General features: G+C 30.1%; 1 protein-coding gene across 1 annotated transcript; it reads left to right on the top strand.

The window, feature by feature from the left end:
• On the top strand, nt 5,141–15,503 carry LOC109337382 (uncharacterized protein At1g26090, chloroplastic). Its single transcript, XM_019574347.1, has 8 exons — nt 5,141–5,485; nt 7,176–7,319; nt 7,419–7,493; nt 7,614–7,804; nt 7,879–8,044; nt 8,136–8,555; nt 9,265–9,465; nt 15,361–15,503. The coding sequence occupies exons 1-7, from the start codon at nt 5,279–5,281 to the stop codon at nt 9,394–9,396; spliced, it is 1,335 nt and encodes a 444-aa protein (XP_019429892.1). The 5' UTR covers nt 5,141–5,278; the 3' UTR covers nt 9,397–9,465; nt 15,361–15,503.

Here is a 15,646-nt window from a genome sequence, read left to right as displayed (position 1 = left end):
CTCGGCCAAAGATAGCGATCCGTGTGAAAAAGATTTCCAGTCGTCGGAACATGTGGCCATTTGGGTTGTGGCCACCTTTTTTGGGTCGTCAGATGATGGAGCTGTTGCAGGCCTCGGGCTATAAATAGAGGCCTCACCTTTTCATTATAACTTGCACCAAGTTGAAGGCATTTACCTCTCAACTTTTCTTTCTCCCCCATAAAATTTCTCTGTCGCATTTTCGGCTACCTTCTCTCCCCTTTCTTTCTGTGGCACTTGAGAATTGACACATGCAGCCAAAGTGGGAATTTGAAGAACTTACACTGGTAGTCAATATTGTGGGAAAAGAATTGGCACATGTGGCCATATTGTGGGAATTCGAGAATTGGTACTGGCAAACATATTGATGGTGTATTCGAGAGCGATTCTTACAATGTAGTAAGAAATTGTATAATAGAGAACTGTGCTGTTTTATCCTGAGGACGGCGTGGTTGATAGTCTGCTTGCACAATTTTGGCAGTACCATGTCTTAAAGAGAGCGATCTAGTCGTGACTCAGCTAGTAAAGATTATCTCATGCCATTCAGAATTGTTGTGAGCTACGCAAACAACATGTTTACAATTCAAAATCGCTTATTCATTTATGACGAACAAGTAATGTTTAGAATCAGGATCCTCTCTATTACTGGAAATGTAAGTTACTGTTTTTATATTTAATAAGAATAAGTGTCATATTATTATATTTTAAATGATAAAATGATAAGATTCTTATGTTTTTTTATTTATTTTTCTCTCCATCACTGAAGAGGATCATAACTCTTGTATATAAATAGAAACAAAGATTGATAAATAAAGGATTTCCCTAGATGAAAACCTCATTTCTCATGTAATGAGAAAGCTTCGAATATTGCATGTCCTATATGTAGTAAGTATACCAAGTTGAGAAACTTCTGCATTTTAGTAACCAACTAAATATGACTTTGCACTTTGGTTAGCTCAAAGGAATACTAATATAAAAAACTTAGAGCAGTTCTATATGTTAATTATAAATATTATAATATATACTTGTGTTTATTGAAATGTATTAGTAGATTTTTATTCTAATATTGGAAAATTAGTCTTATGAGATAAAACAAATAGAGTCTCATTCTATTAATAGAACATCCTTCATTCCTGAATAAATATTTACTTTGATTAGTACAAAAATTTTTGTAAATACCAATTTGATTTAAAAATAGATCAACCTAATAATCAAAGATCATGAATGTGAGTAAAAATAATTCATGTAAGGAGTCATAAAAATGTGAAAATAACTAATTTGACTCACATTTGATATTTTAAAATTATTTTATGTTTTTCAAATTTTCAAGAACCAAACTGGTATACACAAAATTTGATGGACCAAAATAAGTTTTTACTCTTATTTTTATTAATAGATATGGGAGTTTGAAAGGGAGATGAGAACATATTGGAGGAGAGATTATTTAATTTGTTTTTTTCTTTGACCATACTGCGACCAGAGAGCCTCCAACCATAGGAAGTTCCATTGTTATTGGGACATGGGAAGAATGGAGACTTGAGAGCCACAAGTGAGACAACACGTCTTGAATCAAAACATTAAGACATGGTTTTGTAGGCCTTTTCTACTTATAAATTCTTTCACTCATTTCCTCATATCCAATGTGAGACTTCGCACTTGTATAAACTCAACGATCTCCCCCTGAAGTGTGGATACCACACACTTGCCGTCTTCTCCCCCTTAAGTCCACTATGTCTCAGCCGAACTATCGGCTCTCATACCACTTGTTAGACCAAACTACGACCGAAAAGTCTCCAACCAATGGGGAGTTCCATTATTACTAGGAGTATGAGAAGAGTAGAAGTCACAAGTAAGATATCACGCATTGAACCAAAATCTTAAGGCATTAATTTCATGGGTCTTTTCCACTTATAAATCTTTTCGCTTCTTCCCTCATATCTAGGAATGACAATGAGTCTGGATAGTGTATTATCCGGACTCGCCCCATTGCTTTATTTTTTATCCAAACTCGCCCCAGATCCATATTGATACTTGCGGGTCCTTTGGAACCCACCAGACTCGCGGATACGCACAAATTTAAAAACATTAAAAATAATTACAAGTAATTTATGCAATTGTGTATTTGTTTCTTACGATCTTATATGTTATTTAGGTAATCAACAAAAGAAAAAATATACTAAACATAATTTAAAATTGTAAATACAATTTAAATTGATTATTAAACACAACTCATTTACTTAAATAAACATAAAAAAACCAAGTCACTACTTCAATATTATGATGTAGAATTGATTTAATACGAATTGTTTAATCAACATAATATTAGATTATACATATGAATTAACAACAAAACATCACATCATTGCTCAACAATATAACATCACTGTTTAACAATGTAATAATCACATTTATGAATGAATATGATATTACAATTATCGATTAATAATATAATATTACAAGGATGACATTACAATGATGTTGCTATATGTGTATATACATATATATTTATTTATTTATTTATTTTAGGAAGGAATAGCGGGTCCGGGTAGTTGTGGATATGGGTACCTTACCTTATTGCTAAGACCCAAATCCATCCAAGAACGAGTCTCAAAATATCGGGTCTCAATTACACATGGTTCCAAAAATACGGACTTAGACCCAATCTGTTGCGGGTATTATTGCGGGTACTCATGGATCTGGATACGCATTGTCATTCTTATTATATCTAATGTGGGACTTCACATTTGAATACCTAAGAAATATCTAATTAGATTCTTTCTTACTTGAACCAAAATAGAAATATTTTACAAAATTTTAATAAAATAATATTTTGTGTTCTTCTTCCTAAAATAATAATATTCTTGGTTTCTAATTTTTTCCAACTTAAAACTTTTATGTTTATAGGAAAGAAAAAAGAAATTGTATATATAGAATCAAATCCAGCCATCAATCATATATATAGAATCATATCTTATAATATTCAATATCTTCTTGTACATTTAATGCATGGTTTCTAGTAAGAAAGACTTTATATTGCTAATGGTTGTTTATAGAAAGTACTTCCCTTATTTACCATGAAATGAGACATATAATATTCAAATACAAAACATTAAAGACTCAAAATTCCTTTTGAAGACACACACTAATGCATATCAAGTCGTAAATTAGGGATAACATATCAAGATATATACTGAAAAGCTTATCATCATATTAAAGGCGTCTCATTTATCTCTAAACGGACAGAAAACTTATCAAAATGGATACAATATTATAGATTTAAATAATGTTTTGAAAAAGATTGTTGAAGCCCGAGAAGATCGAAGTAGAACTTCTACATAAATATCAAAGTCTATCGCTGAATAATTGGCGATTAATATTGAATAAATCCTTATAAGAAAGGTTATTGTCACAAATTATCTTTGTACAGAATACTTGTATATATTATTAGAAAGAGTAGAGAGTTGGTATAAAAGACAATATACACTAGAATGCTCATAGAAAAAAAATAACAAATTTTAATTTGTTTATGTAAGAATAGCCTTTAACAAGCTCTATTATTGATCTAAGAAGTGTTATATTCTTACTTGATGAGTAGAATTAGGTCGAAACCCATGATCTATTACATTAGATTGATTTTCTTGAAAAGGTGTTTAATACTTAATCTCTTATAAAGTAGTATTGTATTTCTTTCAATTGTTGCTAAAAGGGGAATCCTTTTACTCTGGAGGTACCAGATGTAACTCGAGTTGAGTGAAAACAATTGTGTTACTTCCTCTATTATATTCTTTATTGCTTTCGTTTATATCTAATCTTGGAATTCCAACTTGGATAAATTAGCTTTTATAAATTATTTTAATATATTGTTTTGTATAATTTGTAGAATAAATAAACTTGTTCAATCTGGCTGGTCCATTCATCTTTATACTAGTTGCTTAACTAAAATATTTTTGAAAATAATGTTTTCAATAAAATAGGTAACACATGATTCAACCACTCTTACATCTATAAACTTCAATATCTTCTAACAAATTTCTTAAACAATTGAAATCTTAATTTACTCTTTTATTTATTTATTATCTTCCATATTCTTCCGAACATAATAAATATACTTTCTAAACTTATAATATGGATAGATTTCCTAGTCTCTGACAATGAAATAAGGGAATCCAAATATTAATTAGGTTGCCTTTTGAACTTAGATTTGAAGTCTTATTCAATCCTAAATGTCAATCAAATTAACTTTTGAATTTGAATTCGGTTATAAATTCGATTAAATATAATGAATTTAGTCTCTTTTTAGACAAAATTTTCTCAATATTACTTATTTGTATATACATAATTTGAAATGTGAAATTATATACTAGCAAGTTTTTTGTGAATAGTATAGATATGTATGTATATTGTGAAAAAAAATTAGAAAATTAAAGACACATGGAATGATATATGTATTATGGCAATAAATTATGAGAGTGATATGTATACATTATCGTGTAAAGATTTATACATAGTCACTACATCATTCACTATTTATTTGAATTATTTTTTTGAATAATCAATAATGATTAAACATGAATGATAAGTGATACATTAATACAATGATAGTGTATAAAACTCATACAATAATAATATATACATCTTTTTCTCATAATTAAGAAAACATTATTAAAAGATGAAATTATATTAGATAAGTTGTTGTGATCAAATAAAATATTTTCACATACCAAAATAATATTATTGCTTTGATATACAATTAAACACACAGCTAAGTACATCATAAACGTGCTTTCTTGAGCCCAATAAGAATAAATGTATATTAAATTCGAGTATCACTTCATATTTTATGACGTTTGATTGATTAAAAAATTATTCTTAAATATTTTTTACCAATCAAAACTCATAACATATGAAATGACACAATATTATATTATATTATAGGACAGAATATGTGGTATCTAACTCCTTCCTAAATCAGACTAAACCGAAAATGAATAAAGATTTTATATTATGTCTTTCTGTTAAATAATTTTCTCCAAATAATATAAAAATATTACTTTATATTTTTTTTTAATTACGTGACATTTTTCTCCCCATATGGTAAATTCGATAATAAGGGACCGAATGCATCTACTATCATGTAAGAACCAGGAACGGGGTTTAATAAGTTTTTAATTGCTACCATGGAATGCAAGCATTGTGGTGTTCAAATTGAAGAATATCTGTTATCCATTTCTGTCTCCCCAATTGAGCAAAACAATCAGCAATGGCTATGATTTCAACTCTCTCGTTTCCGCTTCTTGTTGGATTCCCCATTTCACGTTCCACTCGCCGTCCACCACAACCGACTCTTGCGGTGGCGGCTTCTTCTTCGGAGGCTCCGGCCACAGAATCAACGGCACAAACTAAATTGCTCACTTTCCTTGGCAAGGGTGGCTCTGGCAAAACTACTGCCGCTATCTTTGCGGCTCAGGTATTTCTTTTTTATGATTTGGTTTAGAGGATGACCAGAGTGCCAAAATTATCCACTAAAATTAAATACATCCAAATTAATAAAGTTAATAAATTTAAATGGATATAATTCAATAGAAAATTTTAATAATATATAAATTCATATTCATCAATTATATATTAAGTATACTCATGTGGACAACAAATAAACAAGCACTTTGTTTTTTTTTTCTTTCAATTTTTCATTATCTCTTTCTTACTTGTAATTCTCATTCTCACTTTCATTTTTTATTAAATTAAATCATCATACTCATGTATATCATATATACATGAGTAGTACTTGCTCAATGGTTAGATTAATGTTAAAAGTTTGTTACTAAATACATAGTCAATATTACTCATACAAACTTAAATGAAACATCCTTGTAGAAGTGATTTTTTTAGAAATGATTTAAAAAAAGTGAGTTTAAAAATGCTTTATTGAAATTGTGGTTTTCAAAAGGATGATGTTCTTTGAAATTACTTTTAATTTGAATTTAAAAAAACAAATGAATTGGATATTTATCCAATTCATTAAATGAATTAGATATTTATCCAATCCATTAAATGAATTCATGAATTGGATATTCATCCAATCCATTAAATGAATTCATGAATGTATTGAACTTCATCTATTAAGTTTGGATATGGATGAATTGGATAATTCAAAATATGATTCAATGAATTTACATGGATCCATGAATTGCTTTTCACCTATCTATTATGATTCAAATTCATCTAATTCATCGATTTGCTACTGGTACTAGAAACAGACCCTTTGCCCAAGGGCAAGACTGCATCCATACTCGAAATCTCGTGTACTGGATCGCCTTTTTTTTATCAATTTATTTATTTAGTTGTATATATTATGCTAGGATAGAGTGGTGCTTAATAGTTACCAAGCAAGAGGGGACAAAATCATTTTCTCACATTTTTATACTTTCATTGCTCTACCAAGCAGTTCGCACTTTGCAGTGAAAATGAGAACATATTTGTCTTACTCCAATCTTAACCCTTCACCTATTTAAGACCTACTCAACCAAGCACAAAATTGTATTTAATATATCTATACAGTTGACATCTTTGAGATTGAAGATTACAATTTTTCCATTGCTAGATGAATGTACATATGTATTTCTGCTTGTTCAAGTTTCTGATCCCGAAATAGGGTGAAAAAAAATAAAAAGAAGGTGAATTAATCTCGGGATTGGGTGGTGCCTCTATAATATCCTATATAATACATGATGTTAGAATTTGGATCTGTTGACAGCATGTCAGAGCATGAGAAATACTTTTGAATACTCAATGTTGATTCCTTTTTATTATTAATTGGGGTCTTTGGGGACAAGAGTTCTTCCTGTACCATTTATACTTTTTGAATGAAGCTTAAGTTTTAATTTTTAACTACCATATTGGAGTAAATGTCAGTCTACACTAGGACATAGCAGTGGCAAACCTGTCTAATTGGCTCTATCTTTTGAAAATGTCACTCCTTTGCTATGTCTTGATCTTAGAATAAGGTCATTAAATGGAGTTCATTGTCTACATAGAAAATAGGGGACCTAATTTCTATGTAATTTTTTCGTCACAGTTCCAATTTCTTGCAGAAGCCTATAGTTGAAGTTCAACCACAGAAGTTAATCTCTTTTTTCCCCTTTGTCCTGTTATTTCAGCATTATGCAATGACTGGATTGAACACATGTTTAGTGATACAAGGCCAAGACACCACTGCTGACTATCTCCTCAACCGTAAGATTGGATCTACCCCTGCTGTGTGCAGCAACAATCTTTCAGCTGTTAGGTTGGAAACAACCAAAGTGCGCCGCCTATTCCTTTCCCTACATCTATATATGTCACCTTGGATACTTTTTTGGTTTTGATGTCGACGGACTTTGAGTATTGCTCTATAAATGCAGATACTTCTTGAACCACTAAAACTTCTGAAGCAAGCGGATGCAAAGCTTAATATGACACAAGGCACACTTGGAGGGGTGGGTATGTAATATAATTTCTACAATTATATTTTGCCTATTTATGATGAACATATATTCTCTTGATCAAACCTTTATGTGAGACTCTGTCTTACTTATCTCTGTCTTCTAATAAAATAGATTGTTGGAGAAGAGCTTGGCATCCTGCCTGGGATGGACTCAATTGTTTTGGTACTTGCACTTGAAAGGCTTGTTGGTTTTTTGGGGATTGCAGCTTCAAAGAATCATCAGGATAAATTTGACGTAATAGTATATGATGGTATAAGCAGTGATGATACCCTGCGATTCGTAGGTGCAAGTAGTAAATCAAGGTTTGGAATTGCCACTCTTACACACAAATGCACATCTTAATCATTATCTTCGGTTTGATATTGTGATTTTGTAGATTGTATTTGAAATATCTACGCAACCTTGCGGAGAAAACTGAACTTGGGAGATTGGCTGCTCCTTCACTCCTAAGACTTGTGGATGAAGCCACGAGAATAAGTAGCAGCAGATCTTTATTCAGTGGAAGTTCAGAAATATGGGACACTTCGGAAGAATTTCTGGAGGTAAGAGTAAATGGTGTTGGATTTAATCACATGTAACTGCAAACCTGTAAGCTTCTACATTAATTATGACATTATGTGTTATGTTACCCAGAGAGCATCTCATGCATTCTCAAACCCACAGAGATTTAGCAGCTTCCTTGTGATGGATCCAAACAATCCAACCACTGTCAATTCTGCTTTACGATATTGGGGTTGCACAATCCAGGCTGGTGCTCAAGTTTCCGGTGCTTTTGGAGTCACCCCTTTGCAAGAAAATCTAGAATCATCGGAAAGAGCTAAGAAAGAATTTTCTCCCTTGCCTTCTGCTTTTATTTCAAATTTGTCAATGAACAACCCAGTGGACTGGAGCAGGGTTCTACTGGACACCGGCAATGAAGATGCTAGGAGTCTTCTTACTTTGCTAACTAGTCAATCCAGTAGTGTGCCATCATCAGTTACATTTGATCGAAAAAGAAAATCAGTTACTCTCTTCATGCCAGGTTTTGACAAATCAGAGATTAAATTATACCAAGTATGTAATATCTTTCTGCTCTACTATTTTATAAATCCATTTTTTTACCATGGTCTTGATGGTGCTTCCCTTTATTAGAAAGAATTTATCCGAAAAGAGGTGAATGTTTCTTAAGTCATCTTTAAGACACAGCTTCTTTGCATTGCTTCAGAAAAGGGACCTGGTATTAGTGGATGATGAGAAGGGTATCTTATTATTCATAAAACTATAAAAGTTTTGCTCAACTTCCTAGCAGATAAACCACAAAACTTGAAACTTAATACATGATGGAATTACTTCGTGAACCGTACACATGTCCTTAAACATCAAATACCTTTTTTTAAATTTTGATTTTGATTTTTTGGGTTGAACCGATAATTTGAATTTAACAGTTGAATTGGTTGTCTGTTATTCTCTGTTATCATAAATGTTGCACTCCTCTAAAGGAAACAAATTTGGTCTAGTGGTTTAAGGCCCTCTAGATCCCTAAGATCAAAAAGTAAAAAAATTGATTCCTGACCGTAACATTTGTTGGGAGGGGTAGTCACGCACTCCGAAAGGGATTAGTTCCTTACTCATAGGGTCCCTTGGTACTACCAAAAAAAGGAAGCAAATTTGTCCATTATGTTAGGTTCATAGTTGTATAAATTGTTGGTTTGATGTGCATAACTTCACATCAAAAAGGTGCTGATAGCTTTTTTTTTCTTCTTTTTTCTTCACATAATTGCAGTATAGGGGAGGATCTGAGCTTTTAGTAGAAGCAGGAGATCAAAGACGTGTCATTCCTTTGCCTAAAGAAATCCAAGGAAAAGTTGGCGGAGCCAAATTCACTGACAGAAGTCTTGTTATTACATTGTTGTAACCTTATTATTCTTTTTGCTTTTCAACTTTTCTATTAGCCCTCAGTTATGCACTATGCCTGCAGATGATTCTTCTTACTCAGCATTTTTCATAACAAACTTTCATCATTTAGTTCAATAAATGTAGCATATTGTTGCTATGCACGACATATAGTTGGAGAATTAATATTTTGCTATATGCGAGTGTACAAAATATGTATCACTCGTTCATTCTCTCCTTTGAAATTTATAATTTTTAATTATAGGCCCATTTAGATTCTCAGGTGTTGGACATGGCCCAAGGTCAAGATTCAATTAGGAGTAACACTTGCTATGAGAGGGTAAATATATACTCTGAAAATAATTAGTTTTTTACTTTTGGTTAGTGAAAAATAAAGAGTTTGCCTAAGATACCAAATATTTGATGGTATTTATGATTGGGATTTTGAAGTTATCATTGCAATATTTCTTTTATCATATGTATAGCATCCAATATGTATGGGCTATGTAAATTGAGCTAGCAAAATGATATATTTTTTTGATAGGCAAGCAAAATGAAATATAGTTGCACGAAAATACCCGAGTTTTGTTAACCATTACCTTTTAAGCAACCCAAGAAAGAAAAGTAAACATTAAAATCAATTCTTTTTTCTTTTCCCTTATAAAGTATAGTAATTTCTTTATATTGACGTTTCTTTTTTGGGCTGATTAGGGAAATGGTTAGTAAAGCCCAAATAATAAATAAAACCCTTTATGTAAAAATAATAAGTCAAATTCATCAATTCTTCTTTTTAAGTGTTATTTTTCTGGAAAATTTATTCATATCTAAATATCATTTTAGAAAGTTCAAGACAATGTTAAATATTTATTCTCATTATTGTGAAGAATTACATAACAAGAAAAATAACAATTTTGTTAAAAATAGAAAAACTTAACATGTCATCACTTGTAAAAGAATAAATAGAATAATAGGGATAAATTATTAAATTACACAGCAAATAATGATAGATACATAGCATAATATATAGAGTTAAAATTTATGTATCGTCACTGTAAAGTTTTTTACACTGTCAGCACATCATCTACCATTGATTTGTATTAATTTTGTTTGAAATTCAATAGTAGTTTACATATGAATGATGGATGATTTGTTGATCAGTGTAAAAACAGTTACATTATCAATGTATGCATGTTAAATCCTAATATATAAGACTCTGGGGAAATTGACTCAAGTGGGTTGAATGAAATGACAGAATCTCTTATGTATCATTCAAGTTTAAGAAAAAGTTTTACTCCACAACTATAGGACTTACAATATTATATAAGATTAAATATTGGATCCTAAAATATTGTGTTAGATATAAATGAACACACTAAACAATGTAGCAATGAACAAGGGAATAATCATCATATAACATATATGATAATATTTTGTTGGACAATGGAACAAACTAAACAATATAGAATTAAAAATGAGTAAGGGAGAAGAATGAAATATCTCCTATGCAGGGTCGGCCATGTGCAGGTGCCACCGTTCAGGGGTCCCAATAATAACGGGCCATTTATAATATTTTTAATTACATCCTTTTTTTATTTATAAATATATTTATTTTTATAAATCATAGTTATTTTAGTGCATTCCTAGTTTTACTTTAGGTTTATATGATAATCATCATAACATAGACAAGATGATTAAAATTTAAGAGCTCACAAAAAATTGAAATTTATGCATTAATACTTTAATCTTTAAGTTTTACATAGTCTCCAAGATGTTGTAAAACTGTGACACATAAAGAATGAGAACCATAACCACACAATTTTCTCAAACCCAATAAAAAATTGTCAATAATTTTTTTAATAAATTTTAGGGGCCATATTTTTCCTGCACAAGGCCTCAAATATGTTAGATTGGTCATTTTTCTACTGTAGAATCTCATCTTAGGTTGGTAGAGTATGTGTAGAAGAGATTAGTAGAAGTTTTCATAAATAGAATAAATCAAATGAAGGATAGTCTAATTTCTAGAGGAAGAGAAATGACAATATAAATCATAAGCAAAATAATTAAAAAAATTTAAAAATTAATATTTTATTAATAAATATAATTTATGATAGAGTATTATGACATTATTTGATTTATCTAGTCGGACTTATCTAGTGTAATTAATGTTTGAATGTTTTGTATTTTGTAGAAATTGTATAGAATGCTCTTGGTTGTGTGAGATTAAAAGAAATTCCAAAATGATTGATTTATTATTAAAGAATTAAACAATTAAGATTAAAAGTACAAAAAATTGTGAAACAACAATATTGACATTTTGCCTTCTCTTTACGTCCTATTTCACTACTCTAAATCCGTGAGACATTACATCACATATTTCCAACGATATTTTATTCTTTATCATAGATTAATCACACATTATAAGAGTAAATAAAAATTACAAAAAGTAAAAAGTAACATTCTAATAATCCTCCCAACCATCATGGTCATTTCTTGTCATTATCATTATCTCTACAATGTTCTGATCATCACCATTCATTCTATATCTTTCTAACAGCCATCACCATAACAACCCTATAATTATGACACACTTGTCTAATATTGATATGTTGGAAACTGGAAAGTGATAAAAATAAATATTATTGACCAAATGTGATGATAATAAATGGGGTAATTAGATGTTTTCAAGGTTAAGATTAGACTAGTGCATGAGAAAAAGAAAACCCAAGCATTTATCTTGTTAATGTAATCTTGAAAAGAGAGAAAATGCATTTCCTTTTATGGTTGAATCTTTATATTTTGATGCTTGGTTTATATGCATAAAGTTGCATTCTGCGAATTCTTTTGTTTAAATGCAATATCCTATCCACTGGTATCATCCCTGATAGGCTGATACACTAAAATATCTTAATATATTTGCATTTGTAAGATTTGAAGTTCAATGAATCAAGAGAACTTTTGCTTACTCTTTGTTTACTTAGAGGTTCACCATTACTTGTTGGAATTATTCATAAAGCTGAGTAATATTTACCTATATTTGTTAGCTTTTTGTTATCCTCATGTTCTGATTCCATATTTTATTTTGAATTTTTATAGATAAATAATGTGGCTGTTGCAAGACTGAAACAAGAAGTTCTATTTTTGCATGTATTTTTAATGTAAATTAAATGATACAAATGTCATTTTTTTTGTTTTTCTTTGTTTTTAGATAGAACTGTCCTCTCCAATAATTAATAGGAGTCTGACTCTGCAAGACTATAGCCAAAGCCAGAATATTTGAAGGTGTTAGGAGACTGCAAAAGCCATTGCCATAGTCCATTTTAAAATTTGAAGCTATATTTTTTGTGTGGCTTAAATAAGTTCGGTCTTTGTGAATGATCATTGCCTTAGTCAGCTTGAGACTGCATAAAAGAATGAAGTGAACTTGATATGATTTCTATTTACAAGTTCCTCATTATTGGAATGTGGTCTGCATTTTTTTTCCTTTTGATGATGCCAAATAAAAGTTTAAGGTTACTTGATAGCTCGAAATTCAATAGTAGTTTACATATGAATGATGGATGATTTGTTGATCAGTGTAAAAACAGTTACATTATCAATGTATGCATGTTAAATCCTAATATATAAGACTCTGGGGAAATTGACTCAAGTGGGTTGAATGAAATGACAGAATCTCTTATGTATCATTCAAGTTTAAGAAAAAGTTTTACTCCACAACTATAGGACTTACAATATTATATAAGATTAAATATTGGATCCTAAAATATTGTGTTAGATATAAATGAACACACTAAACAATGTAGCAATGAACAAGGGAATAATCATCATATAACATATATGATAATATTTTGTTGGACAATGGAACAAACTAAACAATATAGAATTAAAAATGAGTAAGGGAGAAGAATGAAATATCTCCTATGCAGGGTCGGCCATGTGCAGGTGCCACCGTTCAGGGGTCCCAATAATAACGGGCCATTTATAATATTTTTAATTACATCCTTTTTTTATTTATAAATATATTTATTTTTATAAATCATAGTTATTTTAGTGCATTCCTAGTTTTACTTTAGGTTTATATGATAATCATCATAACATAGACAAGATGATTAAAATTTAAGAGCTCACAAAAAATTGAAATTTATGCATTAATACTTTAATCTTTAAGTTTTACATAGTCTCCAAGATGTTGTAAAACTGTGACACATAAAGAATGAGAACCATAACCACACAATTTTCTCAAACCCAATAAAAAATTGTCAATAATTTTTTTAATAAATTTTAGGGGCCATATTTTTCCTGCACAAGGCCTCAAATATGTTAGATTGGTCATTTTTCTACTGTAGAATCTCATCTTAGGTTGGTAGAGTATGTGTAGAAGAGATTAGTAGAAGTTTTCATAAATAGAATAAATCAAATGAAGGATAGTCTAATTTCTAGAGGAAGAGAAATGACAATATAAATCATAAGCAAAATAATTAAAAAAATTTAAAAATTAATATTTTATTAATAAATATAATTTATGATAGAGTATTATGACATTATTTGATTTATCTAGTCGGACTTATCTAGTGTAATTAATGTTTGAATGTTTTGTATTTTGTAGAAATTGTATAGAATGCTCTTGGTTGTGTGAGATTAAAAGAAATTCCAAAATGATTGATTTATTATTAAAGAATTAAACAATTAAGATTAAAAGTACAAAAAATTGTGAAACAACAATATTGACATTTTGCCTTCTCTTTACGTCCTATTTCACTACTCTAAATCCGTGAGACATTACATCACATATTTCCAACGATATTTTATTCTTTATCATAGATTAATCACACATTATAAGAGTAAATAAAAATTACAAAAAGTAAAAAGTAACATTCTAATAATCCTCCCAACCATCATGGTCATTTCTTGTCATTATCATTATCTCTACAATGTTCTGATCATCACCATTCATTCTATATCTTTCTAACAGCCATCACCATAACAACCCTATAATTATGACACACTTGTCTAATATTGATATGTTGGAAACTGGAAAGTGATAAAAATAAATATTATTGACCAAATGTGATGATAATAAATGGGGTAATTAGATGTTTTCAAGGTTAAGATTAGACTAGTGCATGAGAAAAAGAAAACCCAAGCATTTATCTTGTTAATGTAATCTTGAAAAGAGAGAAAATGCATTTCCTTTTATGGTTGAATCTTTATATTTTGATGCTTGGTTTATATGCATAAAGTTGCATTCTGCGAATTCTTTTGTTTAAATGCAATATCCTATCCACTGGTATCATCCCTGATAGGCTGATACACTAAAATATCTTAATATATTTGCATTTGTAAGATTTGAAGTTCAATGAATCAAGAGAACTTTTGCTTACTCTTTGTTTACTTAGAGGTTCACCATTACTTGTTGGAATTATTCATAAAGCTGAGTAATATTTACCTATATTTGTTAGCTTTTTGTTATCCTCATGTTCTGATTCCATATTTTATTTTGAATTTTTATAGATAAATAATGTGGCTGTTGCAAGACTGAAACAAGAAGTTCTATTTTTGCATGTATTTTTAATGTAAATTAAATGATACAAATGTCATTTTTTTTGTTTTTCTTTGTTTTTAGATAGAACTGTCCTCTCCAATAATTAATAGGAGTCTGACTCTGCAAGACTATAGCCAAAGCCAGAATATTTGAAGGTGTTAGGAGACTGCAAAAGCCATTGCCATAGTCCATTTTAAAATTTGAAGCTATATTTTTTGTGTGGCTTAAATAAGTTCGGTCTTTGTGAATGATCATTGCCTTAGTCAGCTTGAGACTGCATAAAAGAATGAAGTGAACTTGATATGATTTCTATTTACAAGTTCCTCATTATTGGAATGTGGTCTGCATTTTTTTTCCTTTTGATGATGCCAAATAAAAGTTTAAGGTTACTTGATAGCTCTACACATGCTTCATTCTTTCTGACTTAATATAATGTTTGAGGTTTTGAATTATGTTTCAACAAAGTCTATTCTTCTTATTCAGCATTTTTCATAACCAACTTTCATCATTGATTAGGCCAATAAGTATAGCATTGCTACTATTCATCAGCTATAGTAGGAGAATGCTTGTTTTGCTTTATGCAAGTGTAGCAAAATGCATCACTTCATTCTCTCCATTAACTATAACTATAGGCCCGTAACAGTATAATCAATATAATATCATGTGGATTGAATAGTTAGCCAAGTTGTTACCAAGAAGCAACATTTGATTGAAGTATTATATATATTGATCA

The sequence above is a fragment of the Lupinus angustifolius genome, chromosome LG02 (assembly GCF_001865875.1).
Source record: "Lupinus angustifolius cultivar Tanjil chromosome LG02, LupAngTanjil_v1.0, whole genome shotgun sequence".
NCBI classification, from domain to species: domain Eukaryota; kingdom Viridiplantae; phylum Streptophyta; class Magnoliopsida; order Fabales; family Fabaceae; genus Lupinus; species Lupinus angustifolius.
This window is presented reverse-complemented; position numbering and strand designations above follow the sequence as displayed.

What these genes read in the sequence shown, in the direction of transcription:
- LOC109337382 (XM_019574347.1), top strand. Translation starts at nt 5,279, where the DNA reads ATGGCTATGATTTCAACTCTCTCGTTTCCGCTTCTTGTTGGATTCCCC. An exon ending in GGTGCAAGTAGTAAATCAAG is followed by an intron (nt 7,805 to 7,878) that starts GTTTGGAATTGC and finishes GTGATTTTGTAG; the next exon opens with ATTGTATTTGAAATATCTAC. An exon ending in CTTCGGAAGAATTTCTGGAG is followed by an intron (nt 8,045 to 8,135) that starts GTAAGAGTAAAT and finishes TATGTTACCCAG; the next exon opens with AGAGCATCTCATGCATTCTC.